The 24,720-nt window shown below is 43.9% G+C and overlaps 1 protein-coding gene and 1 long non-coding RNA gene across 4 annotated transcripts in view; both read left to right on the top strand.

Annotated features, from left to right (window-relative positions):
* Positions 1-20,352, top strand: part of LOC110498659 — a 40,341-nt gene extending 19,989 nt beyond the window's left edge. Inside the window, exons 1-6 of one of the 3 annotated variants that reach the window (XM_036953763.1) lie at positions 6,294-6,756; positions 7,153-7,280; positions 8,978-9,142; positions 17,218-17,364; positions 17,493-17,604; positions 19,096-20,352. In XM_036953763.1, coding sequence (XP_036809658.1) covers positions 6,498-6,756; positions 7,153-7,280; positions 8,978-9,142; positions 17,218-17,364; positions 17,493-17,604; positions 19,096-20,060 — 1,776 coding nt within the window. In that variant the 5' untranslated portion in view covers positions 6,294-6,497 and the 3' untranslated portion in view covers positions 20,061-20,352. Of the gene's footprint in view, positions 1-6,293; positions 6,757-7,152; positions 7,281-8,977; positions 9,143-17,217; positions 17,365-17,492; positions 17,605-19,095 lie in introns of those variants that run through there. The other 2 variants (XM_036953762.1, XM_021575304.2) reach the window with 2 other exon arrangements.
* Positions 20,353-21,799: 1,447 nt separating this feature from the next.
* LOC118941344 lies at positions 21,800-24,368 on the top strand. Its single transcript, XR_005037587.1, has 3 exons — positions 21,800-21,869; positions 22,580-22,710; positions 23,210-24,368. It is a non-coding gene; the product is annotated as an uncharacterized LOC118941344 (long non-coding RNA).
* Positions 24,369-24,720: the final 352 nt, after the last annotated feature.

Raw genomic sequence — 24,720 nt, 5'->3', positions numbered from 1 at the left:
TGAGACCAAGGTGCAGTGTGAGTATTGTTCCACATAGTTTTAATAAACCGAAACTCACTGAACAAAAACAACAAACAAAATGTGACGCTACTGTTGTGCACTCAGGCAACTTAATGGAGACAAGATCCCACAACACAAATGAGGAAAATGGCTACAACGATAAACAGCTGTCTCTGATTGGGAACCATATCAGGCCAACATAGACATACAAAAACCCCTAGACATACAAAAACTAGAGTACCCACTCTAGTCACACCCTGACCAAACCAAAATATATAGAAAAACAGGGATATCTAAGGTCAGGGCGTGGCAGATATTGTGTTTAGATGGGTGAAAAACAAATCCATTTAATCCATTTTGAATTAAGTTTGTAACAACAAAATGTGGAATACTTCAAGGTGTATTAAGGCTTTCTAAAGGCGCTGTATCAGCAAAATCTGTGCTAGTAGGAAGAAACATGTAAACGTTATGGTGGTGGCGGGAAGGGGCACCATGGGATTCATTTAAGGTACTCTGTGAAGAGGTAGATTGGAGGTGTTTTTGGAAGATGGGCAAGAACTGCTGTCCTAGCTTCAAGGGTATGCTTGTTCCACCATTGAGCTGCCAGGATAGAGAAGAGCTTTGACTTGGCTGAGTGGGGAGCTGATCTCCATTAGGGGTGGGACGGCCAAGAAACCAGTGGCAGAGCAGAGTGCTCAGGTTGGGGTGTTGGGTTTTAGCATAGCCTGAAGGTAGGGAGGGGCAGTTCACCTTGCTGCTCTGCAGGCAACCATCATGGTCTTGTAGTGGATACGAACTTCAACTGGAAGCCAGTGGAATGTGCGGAGGAGCAGGGTGACATGGGAGAACTTGGGAAGGTTGAACACCAGGCAGACTGCGGTGTTCTGGATAAATTGCAGGGGTTTGATGGTACAAGCAGGGATTCCAGCCAACAGAGAGTTGCAGTAGTCTAGACGGGAGATGACAAGAGCCTGGATTAGGAACTGTACTGCTTCCTGTGTGAGGAAGGGTCGTACTCTATGGATGTCGAGCATGAACCTGCAGGTGAGAGTCACTGCTTTGATGTTTGCAGAGAATGTCAGAGTGTTGTCCACAAGGTTCTTTGCACTCTGGGAGGTGGACACCGTGGAGTTGTCAACCATGATAGTTGTGTCACGAACTGCAACGCTGCTAGGTTTTTCCCTCTCAACAGTTTCCCGTGTGTATCAAGAATGGTCCACCACCCAAAGGACATCCAGCCAACTTGACACAACTGTGGGAAGTATTGGTGTCAACATGGGCCAGCATCCCTTGTGGAACGTTTCGACCCCTTGTAAAGTCCATGCCCCGACGAATTGAGGCTGTTCCGAGGCCAATGTTTTGTACACTCAGTGTATACTTAAATATACCTGCACATACCCACACACGAACAAACACCTGCTGTACACATCAAAATAGTTTAGTCAGGTTTGTCTGACTTTTGACGTTGTATAGCTGACTCATTTACCCACATCATTATAAGTATTTACCATGATGGATTTCATACAGATACAGCAAAGCCCCTGAGTCCCTTTGGGAGGTGACAAAACCTTTTTTGGGAGGAAACTCTCGTTTGCCTCACATCTTAATTAAACTCGCAAATAAAAAAAAAATAGTAGACTTGGAAAAGCATTACTCTAGTCGAAAATTTGCAGAAACAAACATTTACAGAGCAAAAAGGGAAGATTTCAACAGCATTAAAACATGAGTATAACAGCTTACTACGATCTCATTTATAAATGCATTGCACAAGAGTAACATACTACTCTCAGGGGGAGATTGCTAGTAGACTTTTGGCTGCAAGGCTTAAGCTAAATTCGAAGGCCCCAAACTCAATAGAGGGCCATATGAATTCCATGATTCCCCACTTAGTCATGAAGGTACTCAGGAGTGCATTAACATCTATAAGAAGAGGCGAATCACCAGGGCTTGATGGTTTTCCTCCTGAGACGTTTCATGGAATATTGTGGGGCAATAGTTTTTCAATGTATTTGAAAAATATTTCCAGCTCTCTCCCTTTCGATAACTCCCTCTTTTTGGGCTTCCGAGTGGTGCAGCGGTTTAAGGCACTGCATCTCAGTGCTAGCGGCGTCACTACAGATCCTGGTTTCGATTTCAGGGTGTATCATAACCGGCCGTCATTGGGAGTCCCACAGAGCAGAGCACAATTGGCCCAGCATCGTCCGGTTAGGGTTTGGCCGTGGTCGGCCCTCATTGTAAATCATAATTTGTTCTTAACTGACTTGACTAGTTAAATAAAGGTTACATAAAATGTAAATGACTAATTAGACACTCAGCGTGAAAGGTTATGTCAGTCTCTGATCAAGTGGGAACGTCATAAAATAGGCCTACCTGATTACTTCTTATCCCTTGCTCAAATAGCCTACAGCGGTGTCTGTCTCGAGCTCACTGGTGCAAGAGACTCTGAGGGCCCCAAACATTTTATACAATGTTGCAAGTTTGATATTGGGGCTTCGGGCTGGACCCAAGTTAATATACTGAACAATTTCTAAGATTTTACTGAGTTACAGTTCATATAAGGAAATCAGTCAATTGAAATATATTCATTAATCCCACAGAGAGAGAACTACTCCTTAAAATAGTGCACTTATTTCTCATTTGCCTGAACGAGAGCCAGTCAGCCGGAGTATGCGTGTGCCGAGCCTTTTGCCAAATACAATTCTTGAGGTGGAGTAACTCTGCAAGATCAACGGGCTGACCCGGTTTTTAATTCTCATTTTCTTTATGGGAGCTTGTTTGTTAAACAATACCACTGAAAATAAAATTAAAATAAGGACCAAGCGTCTTTGACGGAGGGGATCAAGCTGATTCTATACCATTTTACAGAGGCCAGTTCATGAAGGAAGGATTGCTCATTAAAGTTTTTTAGCAGGTGTCTATGACAAATCAGGACAGGTTGTTTCATTGAGCCGCCATTACGAACACAGGCTGTAAAACAGTGACCATTACAGAAAACACCAGACTGATACCAATTAGGATTATTTGTGAGGATAACATCAAGGAGAGTAGCTTTTTCTGGCTGTTTGGAGTTATACCTTGTGGGATTGGTAATAATCTGAGAAAGAGTTAGGGAGTCCCATTGCTTTAGGACTTGGTCAGGTGGTTTAAAACATGTCCCAGTTTAGGTCACCAAGCAGGATCAGCGAAGCAGATATCAGAGCACAAGTCAGAACTGGGGCTAGCAACAGTAGATGGGCCAGGCTGTACATGCACATTTCAAGATATCATCAGCAATAATACAATCAAGGCACGGCATAGGACAGGGAGAGCTCTGCAGTGCTGATTTATGACATCTGAATGCATCAGATGGCAACAAGATCATATTGAACAGCAATTTCAATATGTAACATGAATATAAAGCCGGCGAGAGGTGGTTAGAATAGGATGGGAGACCAAAAGTCTGTGTAACCAATAGAGAGTCAGAGTCCCGAGTGTGGGAACAAACAAAGTCTGTCCCACGGATGGGTAAAGAGAGTTTTTAATCAACAAAGTATGCAGGAATCATGAGGCAAATAGCTAAATACACAAGAAAAAAATATATATACAACGACTTGGGGCTAGCCATTGTAAGTTCAGAGTCACTCGCCCCAACAGTGAGTGAGTGCTGGAGGCGAGCGAAAGCTCGGGAGAGAGGGGTGAGTGTGGTAGGGATACCTGTACCAGACAGGGGGAGACAGGCCAGGGAAGACAGTGAACAGATTTCCTCTCCGTAGCCGATGTGAGTAAGACCTTTAAACAGGTCAACATTCACAAGGCCGAGGCCTCCCGGGTGGCGCAGTGGTTAAGGGCGCTGTACTGCAGCGCCAGCTGTGCCATCAGAGTCCCTGGGTTCGCGCCCAGGCTCTGTCGTAACCGGCCGCGACCGGGAGGTCCGTGGGGCTACGCACAATTGGCCTAGCGTCGTCCGGGTTAGGGAGGGATTGGTCGGTAGGGATCTCCTTGTCTCATCGCGCACCAGCCACTCCTGTGGCGGGCCGGGCACAGTGCGCGCTAGCCAAGATTGCCAGGTGCACGGTGTAGCCTCCGACACATTGGTGCGGCTGGCTTCCGGGTTGGATGCGCGCTGTGTTAAGAAGCAGTACGGCTGGTTGGGTTGTGTATCGGAGGACACATGACATTCAGCCTTCGTCTCTCCCGAGCCCGTACGGGAGTTGTAGCAATGAGACAAGATAGTAGCTACTACAACAATTGGATACCACGAAATTGGGGAGAAAAAGGGGTAAAAATTAAAAAAAATAAAAAAAACATTCACAAGGCCGCAGGGCCATACGGATTACCAGGACGTGTAATCCGAGCATGCTCTGACCAACTGGCAAGTGTCTTCACTGACATTTTTAACCTCTCCCTGTCCAAGTCTGTAATACCAACATGTTTTAAGCAGAACACCAAGTGCCTGTGCTCAAGAACACTAAGGTAACCTGCCTAAATGACTACCGACCCGTGGCACTCACGTCTGTAGCCATGAAGTGCTTTGAAGGGCTAGTCATTGCTCACATCAATACCATCATCCCAGAAACCCTAGACCCACTCCAATTTGCATACCGCCCCAACAGATCCACAGATGATGCACTCTCTATTGCACTCCACACTGCCCTTTCCCACCTGGACAAAAGGAACACCTATGTGAGAATGCTATTCATTGACTACAGCTCAGCGTTCAACACCACAGTACCCTCAAAGCTCATCACTAAGCCAAGGACCCCGGGACTAAACACCTCCCTCTGCAACTGGATCCTGGACTTCCTGATGGGCCGCCCAAAGGTGGTAAGGGTAGGTAACAACACATCTGCCACGTTGATCCTCAACACAGGGACCCCTCAGGGGTGGGTTCTCAGCCCCCTCCTGTACTCCCTGTTCACTCATGACTGCACGGCAAGACAGGATTCCAACACCATCATTACATGACACAACAGTGGTAGGCCTGATCACCGACAACAATGAGACAGCCTATAGGGAGGAGGTTAGAGATTTGGCCGTGTGGTGCCAGGACAACAACCTCTCCCTCAACGTGATCAAGACAAAGGAGATGATTGTGGACTACAGGAAAAAGAGGACAGAGCAGAGGGTAGTGCGAACGGCCCAGTACATCACTGGGGCCAAGCTTCCTGCCATCCAGGACCTCTATACCAGGCGGTGTCGGAGGAAGGCATTCAGTCCCCCTAAAATAAAATATCATTGTAATGTACTTTTGTTTTCTTTTTTTCTTCTTGGCTTTGAAAATAGCATCAGACCAAACACGAATCACCCAGTTCCAGGTTGGATGGTGTCCTCAGGTCTTTGCTCTTGCAAACAAACAGCACCCTCCGTATAGCTTGGAAAAAGAAAACCTTTTGTAAAAGACACTGTTAAAAAAATATGTGAGCTCACATGCAGCTGTGTCTCTCTCAATGGGGGGGGGGGGGGGGGGGGGGGCGTGTCCTACTTCTATGTATGTACTGACATGTATGTGTAACTGACAGATGCACACACACACACACACTACATGTTCATGTTTTTAAACTTATGTAAACTGTCGGACACCAGTGGAACTAGCCGTTGCCATTTGCATCGGCTAATGGGGATCCTAATAAATCTAATCAAATATGCTTCCAAGCCCAACTGAAATCTTACAGAAACATGTTAGGTCGATTTCACAGGTTTCTATTTCCTTACAACCGATCAAACGGACATTTTGCACAGAACATATTTTGGATTTTGCATTTTCTCCCTGGTCCCTAAACGAAAGAAGCAGAAATGCAGGTGAAAAATTCACCCATTGAAACATTCATTCAATAATTTATGACATTCTGTTGAGCAAGGGTTTATTTCATCTTCTAGGGCAACATATCAAAATCAAATGTTATAGGTCACGTACACATTTTTAGCAGATGTTATTGTGGGTGTAGCGAAATGATTGTAATATAATAACAGGAGACAAGCTACATGTATATAAGTATATGTTGACTAACAAATAGCCTACCAAAATGTCGGAAATGATAAGCAGAAACATATCTAAATTAGGCAGCAACAAAAAAATCATGCGGCCTCTGTCAAAATTTCGTTCCGACATATTTGACAGTAGCCTACATCGGATTTTCTATATTTGCGGGTAAGGGTCGGGTGCATGACTTAAATGTTCACTTTATCACGTTTAGTCGGGCGGTTGCGGATAAGTTATTAGCAATTGCGTGTGAACAAAAAACTGACCCGCACATGACTAGCGAGCGTACCGTTTTCATTTAACCACACCCTTTGAGCTATGACGCCAACCAATAACGTCGTTTCTCTTCTGTGTAAACGGAAGTGAACAGTGACCAAGAACAATTTCCACATTTGCGTTTTTATTTGGACGTTAACACCATGAAAATCAAAATATGACAAATTTAACCGCACAGCATCACACACTTAGCCCATATAGTCTTTAATTCTCGTTGGATATAGGACTTAGTTGATAGATGTTATCTACCTAGCTGCTAACAATGGCTAACTGTTTGGTTTTTCACACTCAAATAGCCTCCATTATGGAGGTGCTTGCGAATGCAGCCGTGGCAGACATTTGTAAACTCGTAGACGACGACTATGCAGTGTTTCGTTTGGAAATTTCTCAAAGCCAGAAAGAAAACAGGGCATTACGGAGGAAACTACAGCTGCTTGAACTGAAGGTGGCACGGGAGCGCGTCCCCGCCAGTCATCCCAGTAGTGTCAAGATCCTCGACCGACACCGAAGCATAGCAAGAGGTACATTTCCTGGAAGGCAGAGGATGCGCAGCCTGTCGATGTTTATATGGTTTAGCGCCTGTCCCCCCCCTGCACGTGTTCATATGTGTTACCCAGAATTGGGTCTTGGTCAGTTTTTGAATAGTGTGCAGTAATTCCTCTAATTACTTATTTTGCGCAAAGACACATCATATTCTAACCAGATTATTGATTAACTGCATTTCCTATTATTTACTCAATGAAAACAATGTGATAAATGGAACACAATACATATGAATAATAGTATATTAAGAAGTTATGATAAGTGTTACCTTACATTCTTTCCAAATCTTGTCAAAACTGCCAATAGTTTACAAAAACCACTGAACATTGACAATAGCTAACCATCCACCTCTTCTCCCCCAATCACTCTCTCAGGTGAAGGACATCTCACTGGAGGCCACAGGAGGGTTGTGAAGCCAGCACGACACAATACATGGAGAGATGACCAACCAATCACTGTTGATGAGAGTGGAACCTCAACCCAGCATGTTATCATGATAGAGGTCAGCTATTAATTTGTACATCCTTATTTATCTGCCATAGGGGAGCTTGTGAGACTTCCCTATGACATTGTTATCGAATTCTTAAGGGTCAGTAGCAAACTGCTCGCCCACAGGACGCCATACACATGGTCTGCGGTTGTGAGGCTGGTTGGACGTACTGCCAAATTCTCTAAAACAACATTGGAGGTGGCTTACGGTAGAGAAATGAACACTAAATTATCTGGCAACAGCTCTGGTGGACATTCCTGTAGTCAGTATACTAGTCGCATGCTCCCTCAAACATCTGTGGCATTCTGTTGTGTGACAAAACTGCACATTTTAGAGTGTCCTTTTTATTGTCCCCGGCACAAGGTGAACCTGTGCAATGACACCTGTCATGTGGATGGATTATTTTGGCCAAGCAGAAATGCTCACTAACAGAGATGTAAACACATTTGTGCACCACATTTGAGAGAAATACGTTTTTTTGTGCGTATAGGGAAAATGTCTGGGATCTTTTATATCAGCTCATGAAACATTGGTCCAACTCTTTACATGTTGCTTTTATATTTTTGTACAGTGTAGCTAAAATTGTCTGTGATGAGATTCTAAATCGCAACCTTTGGTTTGTTTTTGTATTAAGTAACCATCTGTCTTAAGTACACTCAAAACAACCTAATTATTATAAATTCTATTCAGTCAATTAAGTCACATGTAGCAAATAAGTCATAACATTTGTTAACCAAATTTGACACTCATTGAACTCCATATAAAAACTACACACTTAGTGAGCAAAAAAAACAACAAATGCCACCTTCTGGAGAAGACAGATTTTAGGCCCAGATCTCCCTTTGAGACATCTCTCTAATTGTATACGCGTTACGTTTGCAGTTTGTAAGTGTGGGATATAGGAGTATAGAATAGTTCATTTTGATATTCATACAGACAAACTTTTATAAACAATACAAGGTATTTGGACACTACCATGTTAATCTGAGCCTTGCTGTTGGAAAACCACTACAGAGCCTGACGTTTGGCTTTGGAAGATGCACCTCCAGACTTCACTCCTCGACTTCCGTCTAGTGGGTTGCTTACCACTCAAACAAGCCCATTGTTGTTCAATGCACCATGAAAGTTGTACTTTCTTGTTTTGTAGGTTAATAATTTGCATCGTAAAATTCATTAAACACGGTCATATAAGACATATCAAAATGTATGTGTTTCCGAGTGAATTTTCCCACCATATACCGGTTTTCACCTTATTTGACAGCCAAGAAGAAGCACAAAGCCGAAACGTTAGAACTGTTTCATTAGAACTACAACTCCCACCAGCTGAACAAGTCTTTGTCTTTCGACAGTTTGTCGGTCTACAGAAAACATATATTTTTAGCCTTTATAAAAAAGTACTGTCTGGCAATGTTCAGACAAAAGCTCCAGTGTAATCTAATATAAAACGCAGAACGGACGGTCACTATCAGGTTTTTATTGTCCTGTCCAGGCTGCTGAGTTGTAGTTCAAATTAGACTTTAACTTTCACCAATGTGTCTTACTTTTTAAGAGTCGAATGTTTTCAGGTATCTTATATGACTGCGTTGTGAATTTGATGATATAAGGTTGAAGCCCATGCAAGAACCATATGGGACTGGAAACAGGAAGTATATGGGACTGGAAACAGGAAGTAGGCAGGACTTTCATAATAACCTCCTCTCTTGTGTCAGTCTGCAGATGCAGAAGCTGCAGGTCCTGGGGTTAAGCAGGAGAGGTCTGAAGGAGAGGATGACCCACGGCACAGTAGAGACATCCAGACTGGAGCGCCCCCTGTAGCCACAGAGGACCCCACCACTGCCCCAGCACAGCCCATGAGCCGACACAGCATCACGGAGGTCAGTGGAAAGCCGAACACCGTCCTCAAGTCAGAGACCGATACAAAGACTTTAACGGTGCTGGAGCGACTGGGCTGTACTCCTGCTCCCCGCTCAGAGTATTTACTTCGCGGTAACCTGAGCCCGAGGACGGTTCTGTCCCATCAGGACTCAGGTGACACGCTACAGACTGGCAATGATCTGTCCTGTTCATATGCTACAGAGACAGAGATGATACCTGGTGACATGCTTGTGGGCTTTGATACACAGACTAATCCAATGAGAGAGGACTGGAACCGGTACAGTACAAGTGTATACTCTGAAGGGTGCCTAGATAAGAAAGGGGCGGGTCTGGTCGAAGATGAGGTGACTGTGAAAGGGGAGGGAGACACTCCTCTGAAATGGAATCCAGACGAAACTCACTTAGGAGAACAACACTCGCAGGGCAACAACAGTGACTTCTTAGATTACAGGAAAAGTTTAGAGACAAATCTAAATGTCGCAACGCACTCCCCTTTACACGTGTTCAGGGAATGCGACCCAGTGTCCATGTCAATGGGGCCTTCTGATTCACACGGCCACGTCCTTTTTGATCAGGTATTGAACTCAAACGACAGGGTTAGAGCCCAGGTACAGGGAGGGGGCGCAACATCAGGCAATAGTAAAGACAAACCGTTCCTCTGCATGTTCTGTAACAAAGGCTTCAGCTGCCTCCAGAAGGTGGAGATTCACCAGAGGGTCCACACAGGGGAGAAACCCTTCAACTGTACCCAGTGTCATATGCGCTTCGCTGAGGCTGGCAACCTGAAGAGACACCAGAGGGTCCACACAGGGGAGAAACCGTTCGTCTGCCACCTTTGCCGGGCCAGTTTCTCCCACTCGTTCAACCTGAAAAGGCATCAGAGGGTCCACACAGGGGAGAACTCTACAGCGGCCCCCAGTGTGAGAAGAGATTCTCCCACCAGCACCAGCAGAAAATGCACCTGAAGGTCCACACGGGGGAAAGAGTTTCTCGGAGAGGAGCTACCTCAGGATACACCAGCAGAACAACCATTCAACTGGATAGCTGCTGACATTTAGATCAAACCCTGCATGAAAGACAAAGTTGAATTTTCATTGTTGTCAGCAGAAAATATCCACAGATGCATCTGGAATAACGAGTGACAGATTTCAGTGTTCAATATTTCTGGGTAGAATATTGCATCCAGACATTGTGTGATATATATACAGTGGGGAGAACAAGTATGTGATACACTGCCGATGTTGCAAGTTTTCCTACTTACAAAGCATGTAGAGGTCTGTAATTTTTATCATATCACTTCAACTGTGAGAGGCGGAATCTAAAATCAAAAATCCAGAAAATCACATTGTATGATTTTTAAGTAATTAATTTGCATTTTATTGCATGACATAAGTATTTGATACCAGATATTAAGTTCTGCTTTTCTGATGTACAGAAACCTTTGTAATTGCAAACAGAGATCATACATTTCCTGTAGTTCTTGACCAGGTTTGCACACACTGCAGCAGGGATTTTGTTCCACTCCTCCATACAGACCTTCTCCAGATCCTTCAAGTTTTGGGGCTGTCGCTGGGCAATACGGACTTTCAGCTCCCTCCAAAGATTTTCTATTGGGTTCAGGTCTGGAGACTGGCTAGGCCACTCCAGGACCTTGAGATGCTTCTTATGGAGCCACTCCTTAGTTGCCCTGGCTGTATGTTTTGGGTCGTTGTCATGCTGGAAGACCCAGCCACGACCCATCTTCAATGCTTCACGGTTGGGATGGTGTTCTTGGGGTTGTACTCATCCTTCTTCTTCCTCCAAACACGGCGAGTGGAGGTTAGACCAAAAAGCTATATTTTTGTCTCATCAGACCACATGGCCTTCTCCCATTCCTCCTCTGGATCCTCCAGAGGGTCATTGGCAAACTTCAGATGAGCCTGGACATGCGCTGGCTTGAGCAGGGGGACCTTGCGTGCGCTGCAGGATTTTAATCCATGGCGGCGTAGTGTGTTACTAATGCTTTTCTTTGAGACTGGTCCCAGCTCTCTTCAGGTCATTGACCAGGTCCTGCCGTGTAGTTCTGAGCTGACCCCTCACCTTCCTCATGATCATTGATGCCCCACGAGGTGAGACCTTGCATGGAGCCCCAGACCGAGGGTGATTGACCGTCATCTTGAACTTCTTCCATTTTCCAATAATTGCGCCAACAGTTGTTGCCTTCTCACCAAGCTGCTTGCCTATTGTCCTGTAGCCCATTCCAGCCTTGTGCAGGTCTACAATTTTATCCCTGATGTTCTTACATAGCTCTCTGGTCTTGGCCATTGTGGAGAGGTTGGAGTCTGTTTGATTGAGTGTGTGGACAGGTGTATTTTATACAGGTAACGAGTTCAAACAGGTGCAGTTAATACAGGTAATGAGTGGAGAACAGGAGGGCTTCTCAAAGAAAAACTAACAGGTCTGTGAGAACCGAAATTCTTACTGGTTGGTAGGTGATCAAATACTTATGCCATGCAATAAAATGCAAATTAATTACTTAAAAATTATACAGTGTGATTTTCTGTTTTTTTTGTTTTAGATTCCGTCTCTCACAGTTGAAGTGTACTATGATAAAAATGACAGACCTCTACATGCTTTGTAAGTAGGAACCCTGCAAAATCAGCAGTGTTATCACATACTTGTTCTCCCCACTGTATGTGTGTATGTGTATGTATATATATATATATATATATATATATATATATATATATATATATATATATATATATATATATATATATATACACACACAGTTGAAGTCGGAAGTTTACATACACTTAGGTTGGAGTCATTAAAACTTGTTTTTCAACCACTTCACATATTTCTTGTTAACAAACTATAGTTTTGGCAAGTCGGTTAGGACATCTAGTTTTTCCAACAATTGTTTATAGACACATTATTTTACTTAATTCATTGTGATTCCAGTGGGTCAGAAGTTTACATGCACTAAGTTGACTGTGCCTCTAAACAGCTTGGAAAATTACAGAAAATTATCTCATGGCCTGAGAAGCTTTTGTTAGGCTAATTGACATAATTTGAATCAATTGAAGGTGTACCTGTGGATGTATTTCAAGGCCTACCTTCAAACTCAGTGGCTCTTTGCTTGACATCATGGGAAAATCAAAAGAAATCAGCCAAGACCTCAGGAAAAAAATATGTAGACCTCCACAAGTCTGGTTCATCCTTGGGAGCAATTTCCAATTTTTTTTAATTTTTTAATTTTTTATTTCACCTTTATTTAACCAGGTAGGCTAGTTGAGAACAAGTTCTCATTTGCAACTGCGACCTGGCCAAGATAAAGCATAGCAGTGTGAACAGACAACACAGAGTTACACATGGAGTAAACAATTAACAAGTCAGTAACACAGTAGAAAAAAAGGGGAGTCTATATACATTGTGTGCAAAAGGCATGAGGAGGTAGGCGAATAATTACAATTTTGCAGATTTACACTGGAGTGATAAATGATCAGATGGTCATGTACAGGTAGAGATATTGGTGTGCAAAAGAGCAGAAAAGTAAATAAATAAAAACAGTATGGGGATGAGGTAGGTAAAAATGGGTGGGCTGTTAACCGATAGACTATGTACAGCTGCAGCGCTCGGTTAGCTGCTCAGATAGCAGATGTTTGAAGTTGGTGAGGGAGATAAAAGTCTCCAACTTCAGCGATTTTTGCAATTCGTTCCAGTCACAGGCAGCAGAGAACTGGAACGAAAGGCGGCCAAATGAGGTGTTGGCTTTAGGGATGATCAGTGAGATACACCTGCTGGAGCGCGTGCTACGGTGTTGCCATCGTGACCAGTGAACTGAGATAAGGCGGACCTTTACCTAGCATGGACTTGTAGATGACCTGGAGCCAGTGGGTCTGGCGACGAATATGTAGCGAGGGCCAGCCGACTAGAGCATACAAGTCGCAGTGGTGGGTGGTATAAGGTGCTTTAGTGACAAAACGGATGGCACTGTGATAAACTGCATCCAGTTTGCTGAGTAGAGTGTTGGAAGCAATTTTGTAGATGACATCGCCAAAGTCGAGGATCGGTAGGATAGTCAGTTTTACTAGGGTAAGTTTGGCGGCATGAGTGAAGGAGGCTTTGTTGCGGAATAGAAAGCCGACTCTTGATTTGATTTTCGATTGGAGATGTTTGATATGAGTCTGGAAGGAGAGTTTACAGTCTAGCCAGACACCTAGGTACTTATAGGTGTCCACATATTCAAGGTCGGAACCATCCAGGGTGGTGATGCTGGTCAGGCATGCGGGTGCAGGCAGCGAACGGTTGAAAAGCATGCATTTGGTTTTACTAGTGTTTAAGAGCAGTTGGAGGCCACGGAAGGAGTGTTGTATGGCATTGAAGCTCGTTTGGAGGTTAGATAGCACAGTGTCCAAGGACGGGCCGGAAGTATTTAGAATGGTGTCATCTGCGTAGAGGTGGATCAGGGAATCACCCGCAGCAAGAGCAACATCATTGATATATACAGAGAAAAGAGTCGGCCCGAGGATTGAACCCTGTGGCACCCCCATAGAGACTGCCAGAGGACCGGACAGCATGCCCTCCGATTTGACACACTGAACTCTGTCTGCAAAGTAATTGGTGAACCAGGCAAGGCAGTCATCCGAAAAACCGAGGCTACTGAGTCTGCCGATGAGAATATGGTGATTGACAGAGTCGAAAGCCTTGGCAAGGTCGATGAAGACGGCTGCACAGTACTGTCTTTTATCGATGGCGGTTATGATATCGTTTAGTACCTTGAGCGTGGCTGAGGTGCACCCGTGACCGGCTCGGAAACCAGATTGCACAGCGGAGAAGGTACGGCGGGATTCGAGATGGTCAGTGACCTGTTTGTTGACTTGGCTTTCGAAGACCTTAGATAGGCAGGGCAGGATGGATATAGGTCTGTAACAGTTTGGGTCCAGGGTGTCTCCCCCTTTGAAGAGGGGGATGACTGCGGCAGCTTTCCAATCCTTGGGGATCTCAGACGATATGAAAGAGAGGTTGAACAGGCTGGTAATAGGGGTTGCGACAATGGCGGCGGATAGTTTCAGAAATAGAGGGTCCAGATTGTTAAGCCCAGCTGATTTGTACGGGTCCAGGTTTTGCAGCTCTTTCAGAACATCTGCTATCTGGATTTGGGTAAAGGAGAACCTGGAGAGGCTTGAGCGAGTAGCTGCGGGGGGGGCGGAGCTGTTGGCCGAGGTTGGAGTAGCCAGGCGGAAGGCATGGCCAGCCGTTGAGAAATGCTTGTTGAAGTTTTCGATAATCATGGATTTATCGGTGGTGACCGTGTTACCTAGCCTCAGTGCAGTGGGCAGCTGGGAGGAGGTGCTCTTGTTCTCCATGGACTTCACAGTGTCCCAGAACTTTTTGGAGTTGGAGCTACAGGATGCAAACTTCTGCCTGAAGAAGCTGGCCTTAGCTTTCCTGACTGACTGCGTGTATTGGTTCCTGACTTCCCTGAACAGTTGCATATCGCGGGGACTATTCGATGCTATTGCAGTCCGCCACAAGATGTTTTTGTGCTGGTCGAGGGCAGTCAGGTCTGGAGTGAACCAAGGGCTATATCTGTTCTTAGTTCTGCATTTTTTGAACGGAGCATGCTTATCTAAAATGGTGAGGAAGTTACTTTTAAAGAATGACCAGGCATCCTCAACTGACGGGATGAGGTCAATGTCCTTCCAGGATACCCAGGCCAGGTCGATTAGAAAGGCCTGCTCACAGAAGTGTTTTAGGGAGCGTTTGACAGTGATGAGGGGTGGTCGTTTGACTGCGGCTCCGTAGCGGATACAGGCAATGAGGCAGTGATCGCTGAGATCCTGGTTGAAGACAGCGGAGGTGTATTTGGAGGGCCAGTTGGTCAGGATGACGTCTATGAGGGTGCCCTTGTTTACATATTTAGGGTTGTACCTGGTGGGTTCCTTGATGATTTGTGTGAGATTGAGGGCATCTAGCTTAGATTATAGGACTGCCGGTGTTAAGCATATCCCAGTTTAGGTCACCTAACAGAACAAACTCTGAAGCTAGATGGGGGGCGATCAATTCACAAATGGTGTCCAGGGCACAGCTGGGAGCTGTATGACATTACTTTGCAGGCTATCTCTGCAGTGGACTGCAACTCCTCCCCCTTTGGCAGTTCTATCTTGACGGAAAATGTTATTGGTGGCCTTCCTGAGCAAGGATTCAGACACGGCAAGGACATCAGGGTTAGCAGAGTGTGCTAAAGCAGTGAGTAAAACAAACTTAGGGAGGAGGCTTCTGATGTTGACATGCATGAAACCAAGGCTTTTTCGATCACAGAAGTCAACAAATGAGGGTGCCTGGGGACATGCAGGGCCTGGGTTTACCTCCACATCACCTGCGGAACAGAGGAGGAGTAGAATGAGGGTGCGGCTAAAGGCTATCAAAACTGGTCGCCTAGGGCGTTGGGGACAGAGAATAAAAGGAGCAGATTTCTGGGCATGGTAGAATATATTCAGGGCATAATGTGCAGACAGGGGTATGGTGGGGTGCGGGTACAGCGGAGGTAAGCCCAGACACTGGGTGATGATGAGAGAGGTTGTATCAGGTACCAGGTTCATCTGTACAAACAATAGTACGCAAATATAAACACCATGGGACCACACAGCCGTCATACCGCTCAGGAAGGAGACGCGTTCTGTCTCCTAGAGATGAACGTACTTTAGTGCGAAAAGTGCAAATCAATCCCAGAACAACAGCAAAGGACCTTGTGAAGATGCTGGAGGAAACGGGTACAAAAGTATCTATATCCAGAGTAAAAGGAGTCCTATATCAACATAGCCTGAAAGGCCGCTCGGCAAGGAAGAAGCCACAAGCCTGACTCAGTTACACCAGCTCTGTCAGGAGGAATAGGCAGCATGTGGAAGGCTACCCGAAACATTTGACCCAAGATAAACAATTTAAAGGCAATGCTACCAAATACTAATTGAGTGTATGTAAACTTCTGACCCACTGGGAATGTGATGAAAGAAATACAAGCTGAAATAAATCATTCTCTCTAGTATTATTCTGACATTTCACATTCTTAAAATAAAGTGGTGATCCTAACTGACCTAAGACAATGAATTTTGTACTAGGATTAAATGTCAGGAATTGTGAAAAACTGAGTTTAAATGTATTTGGCTTAGGTGTATGTAAACTTCTGACTTCAACTGTATATACACTAAGTGTACAAAACATTAGAAACACCTGCTCTTTCCATGACATAGACTGACCAGGTGAAAGCTACAATCCCTTGTTAATATCATTTGTTAAATCCACTTCAATTAGTTTCGATGAAGGGGAGGAGACAGGTTAAAGAAGGATTTTTAAGCCTTGAGACAATTGAGGCATGGATTGTGCATGTTTGCCATTCAGAGGGTAAATGAGCAAGACAATAGATTTAAATGCCTTTGAACGGGGTATGGTAGTAGGTGCCAGGTGCACAGGGTTGAGTGTGTCAAGAACTGCAACACTGCTGGGGTTTTTATGCTCATGTATCAAGAATGGTCCACCACCCAAAGGACATCCAGCCAACTTGACACAACTTTTGGGAAGCCTTGGGGTCAACATGGACCAGCATCCCTGTGGCACTCTTTCAACACCTTGTGGAGTACATGCCCTGACAAATTGAGGCTGTTCTAGTTTAAGTTATATTTGTTGTTGTTGACACATGTATGTGTGGTTTTCATGTGGTGTATTTTAAAACTTTGTTTAATAAATACAAAATGGGACTATTCATTCTAAGACTTTCATTGACACTCTCTTTAGTATACATCACATCTGATCTCACCCTATTTTGCAAACACCCAACAGCGCTTTATAACTAATATACACATCAAAATAGTTTAGTCAGGTTTGTCTGACTTTTGACTTATCATAGCTGACTCATATTTATCTACAGCATCATATTTATGTCCACCATGATGGGTTTAACATCAATGAAATCATTTTGTAACTACAGTATAGGAATCAAATGTAGTGTGGATGGGTAAACACTATGTTTAAAGTGTGTTTATCTGTGTACGTACCTGAGGGAGTGTATGTCTGTATCACCTGTCTCTTCCAGGAGGGACTAGAGGTGCTGCTGGTAAAGGAGGAGGCTCTGGGGAACCCTGAGGGGACCATGATCATGGCAGACAACCAGACTACACCTCCTCCTGAACTCACAGAGGAACCAGCTGAGCAGCACAGGACCACACACAATCTCACTGAGGTGAGCCCACTGTGAACTACTGTCTGAATGGTATTCGGTCAGGGCCTGTATCCACAAAGCCTCTCCATAGCAGGGTGCTCATATCAGCTTTCTTGATCCAACATCCTCTCACTCTGTATCTCTTACAGTCAGTAGACATGGAGGATGGGAAGCCTGATCTGCTGCTGGTCAAAGAGGAGACAATAGAAGACGGACCAGAGAGCATCGATCTGCTGAGTGGACTAAAGATGGGGGAGCAAGGTAAGAGAGACCTACATATAGCACATTGTCTTCCGACAGGTGGTGTCACTCCTACAAGACGCTAGCTCCTCATTGTACTGGTTTCAATCCAAGTACCAATCCCATTTAGAAAACTCCAGAAGGTGCTCTGGTCAATTGACAGGAAAATGGAGCTCTTTGGCCATGCACACCAGTGGTGGGTTTGGTGTCGAAAAACGGAAGCATATGGTGATGGATCTTTGACGTTATGGGGGTATTTAGCTTCCTTTGGTCCTGGGGCCCTTGTTAAGGTCAACGGCATCATGAACTTTACCCAGTACCAGGACATTTTAGCCAAAAGCCTAGTTGCCTCTGCCAGGAGGGTGAAACTAGTCCGCAAGTGGATCTTCCAGCAAGACAATAACCCCAAGCACACATCAACATCCACAAAGAAATGGTTAATTGACCGCAAAAATCAACATTTTGCAAAGGCCATTTCAGTCTCCGGACATCAACCCCATTGAAAACCTGTGGTTTGAAGAGGACAGTCCATAAGCACAAACGAAGGATATCAAGGATCTGGAAAGATTATGTATGGAGGAATGGTGTAAATTCATTCCCAATGTGTTCTCCAATCTCATAAAACATTTTAGAAAACGTCTCTGTGTTGTTGTCCTCGCAAAGGGTGTGTGCTGGAGTATTGAATACAGGGGTGCCAATAACTTTGACACCGATCTTTGAGATGTATTTTTATGGTTTGTTAAACAAAATCTCTGACCAATTGTGTTATTATAAAATAATATAATTTGAGCATACAATATATCTCAGCATTTGAATTATTTATTGTATACGGTCTTTTATGCTCATCTTTATCAAGGGTGTCAATAATTTGAGGTGACTGTACATATTAGAACATAACATTGGATATTCACCAGTAACAATTTTTTTCATTCAAGGTTCATACAAATATGTCCATTCAATAGTAAATGACATCAGAAAAACTAGTATCACAACAGACGTTTGGTTCATTACGTAGGCCGGTCAAAATGTTGGAAGTTCGACCAACAACCCTAGCAACGGAAGCTAGAACTCATCGAATCCCATTGTGATGCTGCGGGATACATGACATGTTCACCCATACAATAATTTTTTTCTTTCATGGTTTTAATAAAATATGTCAATTCAATAATGGTTTACAGCAGGAAAACAATAGTCCACGCCCCATGTCTCTACCGTATACGGTTCAAATGTTAGACGATTTACTCAGAGAATTTAGCATAATTAGAGTGAATAGAATGCCATCACGGCCATAGTCAAAAAGTAGTCACTGCTAATAGATATACCTCAATGTGAATAGTGATGTGCCTGGCTATTATTTTTTCTTCATTCATAAAATGAAATCAATACAACTTATGTTTACATACAAAAACACTTTATAATGTATGAACTTGACCAGGTAATTGACTTAAAATCTCAACATGTAGAGTTCTCTGCCATGTTTTTTAAAGTGTATTTTGTAACGTCTTCCTGCAGGTGGTTGGGTGGAGGCTATCAGAGGAGACTGGGTGGCCATCTTGGATTCCCAGACTCAGACGGGTGCAGCCAAGAGCCTGGGGGAAGGCATCACTGAGCAGGCCAGGACCAGAGGCGACATAGTGGACGTCAGCGGCTGGGATAGCGTCTTCAACTCTGGACTGGGGAACAACACTGTTGACCACAACCAGGAACAGACAGTGGAACACAAAACAACGTACGAATTTAGTCTCCATGACAACAGACTGGCTGAGACCAGGGTGAGGTGTAGATTTAGTCCACGGGGACAGAGAGGTGTCCGTATGCAGCGGGAGAGAACAGAAACAGACTCTGTTAACGATGCTCCGTCCTGCTCCTATAGTTGTGATTCAGAGAGACTGATGGCGCCTCAGGTTAACTCCCTAACAGATGCTGCCTTCAGCCTGCCTTCTATACGATCTATCAACTGGAACATGGACCCTGCGACAACACAGACACTCCCTGGCCTTCATCCTCCTCACACTCTCCTAATGTTAAACCAAACCTCAGAAAATGCCAGTGCCTCAACACTAAATGGCTACACAAGCCCATTGACAAATTACAGTATTAGGATTAATGCTGTCAGTCGATCTGGTGGCAAAGAGAAGCGCTTCCCGTGTTCGTTCTGTGGGAAGGCCTTCAGTTTCCCAAAACAGGTGCAGATCCACCAGAGGGTCCACACAGGGGTAAAACCCTTCAGCTGTACCCAGTGTCACATGTGCTTCGCTCAGACTGGTGACCTGAAGAGGCATCAAAGGGTCCACACAGGGGAGAAACCTTACAGCTGCCCCCAGTGTGAGAAGAGGTTCTCCCGCAAGCACCAGCTGAATAGGCACCTGAAGGTTCACACGGGAGAGAGGCCGTTCGCCTGTACACACTGCAGGAAGAGGTTCTCAGAGAGGAGCTGCCTCAGGATACACCAGCAGAATGACCATTCCACTCTATAACATAGAGGAACCGTATCACTCAATACCTTCTGAGGTATAGATTAAACCTAGCAGTAAAGAGAAAGAATAATTGTCAATGTTGTCAGCAGGAAAGATCCACAGATGCATTTGGAATAGCGGGAGTAACAGACATTCTTTGGTAGAATATTGCATCCAGACATTGTGTGATATACACTGAATGTACAAAACATTAAGAACACCTTCCTAATATTTAGTTGCACCCCCATTTTTGCCCTCAGAACAGCTTCAATTTGTTGGGGCATTGACTCTACAAGGTGTCAAGTGTTCCACAGGGATGCTGGCTCATATTGCCTCCAATGCTTCCCACAGTTGTCAAATTGTCTGGATGTCCTTTGGCTGGTGGACCATTCTTGATACATACGGGAAACTGTTGGGTGTGAAAAACCCAGGAGCATTGCAGTTCTTGACACAAACTGTTGCGCCTGGCACCTACTATGATACCCCATTCAAAGACACTTAAATCTTTTGTCTTGCCCATTCACCCTCTGAATGGCACACATACACAATCCGTGTCTAAATTGTCCCATCTCCTCCCCTTCATCTACACGGATTGAAGTGGATTTAACAAGTGACAACAATAAGAGATATATTATATTTCTTCATGTCATGGAAAGAGCAGGTGTTCATAACGTTTTGTACACTCACTGTATAAGGCATACATGAACATAATACATAATACAATGAACAAAAATATAAACGCTACATGCAACCATTTTAAAGATTTTACCGAGTTACAGAAATTAGTCAATTGAAATAAATTAATTAGGCCCTATTGATATCACATGACTGGGCAGGGGTGCAGCCATGGGGGGCCTTGGAGGGCATAGGCCCACCCACTTGGAAGCCAAGTTTTTTGTTCAGTGTATTTATGATGTTCACAAATGCCTGTTACATTACTTCCATTCAACAACTTAATATTTTCCCCAAGACACTTTTAATGAGAAAATGTTTATCAAGTTCATTCTTATTTTTAGTTGAGATATGTGTATTTGTAGTTTTCATATGGTGTATTTAACACTGTTTAATAAACACAAAATGTTGATTTTTTCATTCTAATACTTTCATTGAGAATCTCTTTAATATACATCCTATCTGATCTCACCCTATTCTGCATACATCCAACATAGCTTTATAACCAATATACACTTACTAAATATACCTACACACTAACAAACACCTACTGTACACGTCAAAATAGTTTAGTCAGGTTTGTCTGACGTTTGACTCATCATAGCTGACTCATATTTATCCACAACATAATTTATGTCCACCATGATGGGTTTCACAACAATGAAGTCATTCTGTAACTACACTATAGGACTCAAACGTAGTGGGGATGGGTAAATACTCCATGTTGAAAGTGTGTTTATTATCTGTGTGTACGTACCTGAGGGAGTGTATGTCTGTGAAATCTCTATCACCTCTCTCTTCCAAGCAGAAGAGGGTCCAGGCTTGTAAATACATGTGTTTAGAGAGACAGTAAACCAAGGATAGATAAAGCACAGTTGCATATTTACCTTAGAGGGGATGTAGATGGAATAAAGTAATTATATTCTACTCTGTTCTTGCTAAGACACTGCTCTTTCTAAACAAGTCTGCACTGAGTTTGAAAGATACTGATCACGAATAGGAGATTTGACATGTAACATAATAAGCTTTACCGTGTTTCAAAAAACAGTGCGCATCACCTTTTCATTTAGCCACACGCTTTGCGCTATGACGCCAACCAATAAGATCCTTTCTCTTCAGTGTAAACGGAAGTGAACAGTGACCAACAACAATTACCAGGTTTACGCTTTTATTGTTGTTATTTAAACGTTTATTAACATAATGTTGGAACTCAAATATGACAAATTTAACAGCACAGCATCACATACTTACCCCGTGTAGACTTTAGTTCGCGTTGGAGACAGGACTTGGTTGATCGATGTTATGTAGGTAACGCTAGGTAGCTAGCTGCTAACAATCATGTCTAACTGCATGGTTTATCACACTCAAATACCCTCCATCGTGGAGGTGCTAGCGAATGCAGTCGTGGCAGACAGATATCTGTAAACTCGAAGACGACTATGTCGTGTTTAATTTAGAAATGTCTCAAAGCCAGAAAGAAAATGTTGAAGGAGGTGGAGGCTGCGTCGCATTTCATATATAGCTCAGTGCCTGTCGCCCCGTTCCCCTCTGTACATGTGTTCAGATGTGTTTCCTAGAATTACATTTTGGTCAGTTTTTGATACAAAGTAATAATTCCACTGATTTACTTAGCTATCTTGTGCAAAGACACAAAATATTATATTCTAACTAGATTCTTGATTTACTGATTTTACTATTATTTAGTCAAGATGCATGTTACATAATACATCATTCAATAATAAGTATATCAAGAAATTGATAAGTGTTACATTACATCCTCGCCAATTCTAGATAGTGTAAATAAATATACAGCTGAGCATTGACAATACCTAACCTAACCACCTCTTTCCCCCCAATCACTCTCTCAGGTGAAGGACATCTCACTGGAGGCCACAGGATCTCTGTGAAGACAGCGGGACACAATACATGGAGAGATGACCAACCAATCACTATTGATGAGCGGAGTGGAACCTCAACCCAGCATGTTATCATGATAGAGGTTAGTGTCATATTGCTGCATAAAAAATTACAGTTACTTTGTAAATAAAATGTGAGCATTTATTTCAGAAAGACTACCCTCCGGTATTAACTTGCCTACGCGTAAGTTCTAATTTATCTGCCATAGCCACCTGAGAGTCAACAAAAAAAAAGGGTTTGAAATTTTTATATTTTTTGGGGTGAACAGAAGCATGTTACAAAGAAACAAATGTGAACAAATATTTGTATAGATTTGTTGTATTATATTTGCACTGTAGTGGAAATTATGACTCAGTTAACAGTAAATATGAACAGAGAACTTTTATTAACAAGCTCTTATTTAATCTGGAAATGCCCAGAATGTCCTCTCAAATGACACTGACACAGTGGCATGTATGGCATGAGGGCAAAAATGAATTGCTGGTTCTCAGGAGGATAGGGGAGCTTGTGAGACTTCCCTATGACGTTGTTATCCAATTCAACTCATATGCCGGAAATAACCTCCTCTCTTCTTGTGTCAGTCTGTAGATGCAGTGGCTGCAGGTCCTGGAGGATCGTCTGGTCAAGCAGAAGAGGACTGAAGGAGAGGAGGACCCACGACACAGCAGAGACATCCAGACTGGAGCAGCGTCTGGAGCACCCCCTGTAGCCACGGAGCACCTCGCCTCAGAGGAACGCAGAACACCTTCCTTAAGTCAGAGACAGACACCAACAGTTTAACTGTAACACAAAGGCTCTTACACACAGCATCAGACCCAGAGAGACTGGGGCTGGGGACACTGGGCTGTCTTCCTGGCTCAGAGTATTTACCGGTATGTCACCAGAGCCAGAGGATGGTTCATTCCCTTGGAGATGGTGACACGTTACACACTGGTGTTGATGATCTGTCTTGTTCTTACACTACAGCGATGGATCCTGGCAACATGCCCTTGGGTTTAGAGACACAGACTGATCTGTCTAGAGGGGACTGGAACCGGTACAGTAGTAGTGTATACTCTGAAGGGTGCCTAGATAAGGAAAGGGAGGGTCTCATCGTAGATAAAGTGACTGTGAAAGTGAAGGGCTACGTTCCTCCCACATGGAATGCAGATAGTCACCTAGGAGACGGACACTTAGATTACAGGGAAAGCTTAGAGACAAATCCAGATCGCGACCCAGTGTGCACGTCCATGGGGCCTTCCGATTCACACGACCGCGTCCTTTTCGATCAGGTATTGCACTCTTTGCGAGACGCAGAGTTGGTGAAGCATGGAGGAGGAGGTGTGATGGTTTCGGGGTGCTTTGCTGTTGACACTGTCTGTCATTTATTTAGAATTCAAGGCAAACTTAACCAGCATGTCTACCACAGCATTCTGCAGCGATACGCCGTCCCATCTGGTTTGCGCTTAGGACTATCATTTGTTTTTCAACAGGACAATGACCCAACACACCTCCAGGCTGTGTAAGGGATATTTGATCAAGAAGGAGAGTGATGGAGTGCTGCATCAGATCACCTGGCCTCCACAATCACCAATTACAATCACCCAATCTCGAACCAATTGAGATGGTTTGGGATGAGTTGGACCACAGAGTGAAGGAAAAGCAGTGCTCAGCATATATGGGAACTCCTTCAGGCATTCCTCATGGAGCTGGTTGAGAGAATGCCAAGAGTGTGCATAGCTGTCATCAAGGCAAAGGGTGGCTACTTTGAAGAATCTCAAATATAAAATATATTTTGATTTGTTTAACACTTGTTTTGTTACTACATGATTCCCTATGTGTTATTTCATCATTTTGATGTCTTCACTATTATTCTACAATGTAGAAAAATAAAGAAAACCCTTAAATGAGTAGATGTGTCCAAACTTTTGACTGGTACTGCATATATACCACTATCCCCAACACGCCCCAGCACCCCTTCCCACTACTTTTGCCCTAACAGTTCCTACAAAAGGCCGTCGGCCTGGGAGGCTGGAAATCCTTCTCTCAAAACCACCTGTAGTTTTTGTGCACGAAATCTCTGATACGCCAAAACATCTCTGCTGCTGTTACT

This window comes from Oncorhynchus mykiss, chromosome 19 (genome assembly GCF_013265735.2).
Source record: "Oncorhynchus mykiss isolate Arlee chromosome 19, USDA_OmykA_1.1, whole genome shotgun sequence".
Lineage (NCBI taxonomy): Eukaryota > Metazoa > Chordata > Actinopteri > Salmoniformes > Salmonidae > Oncorhynchus > Oncorhynchus mykiss.
The sequence above is the reverse complement of the archived record's forward strand: the minus strand, read 5'-3'. Positions and strand labels throughout refer to the sequence as shown.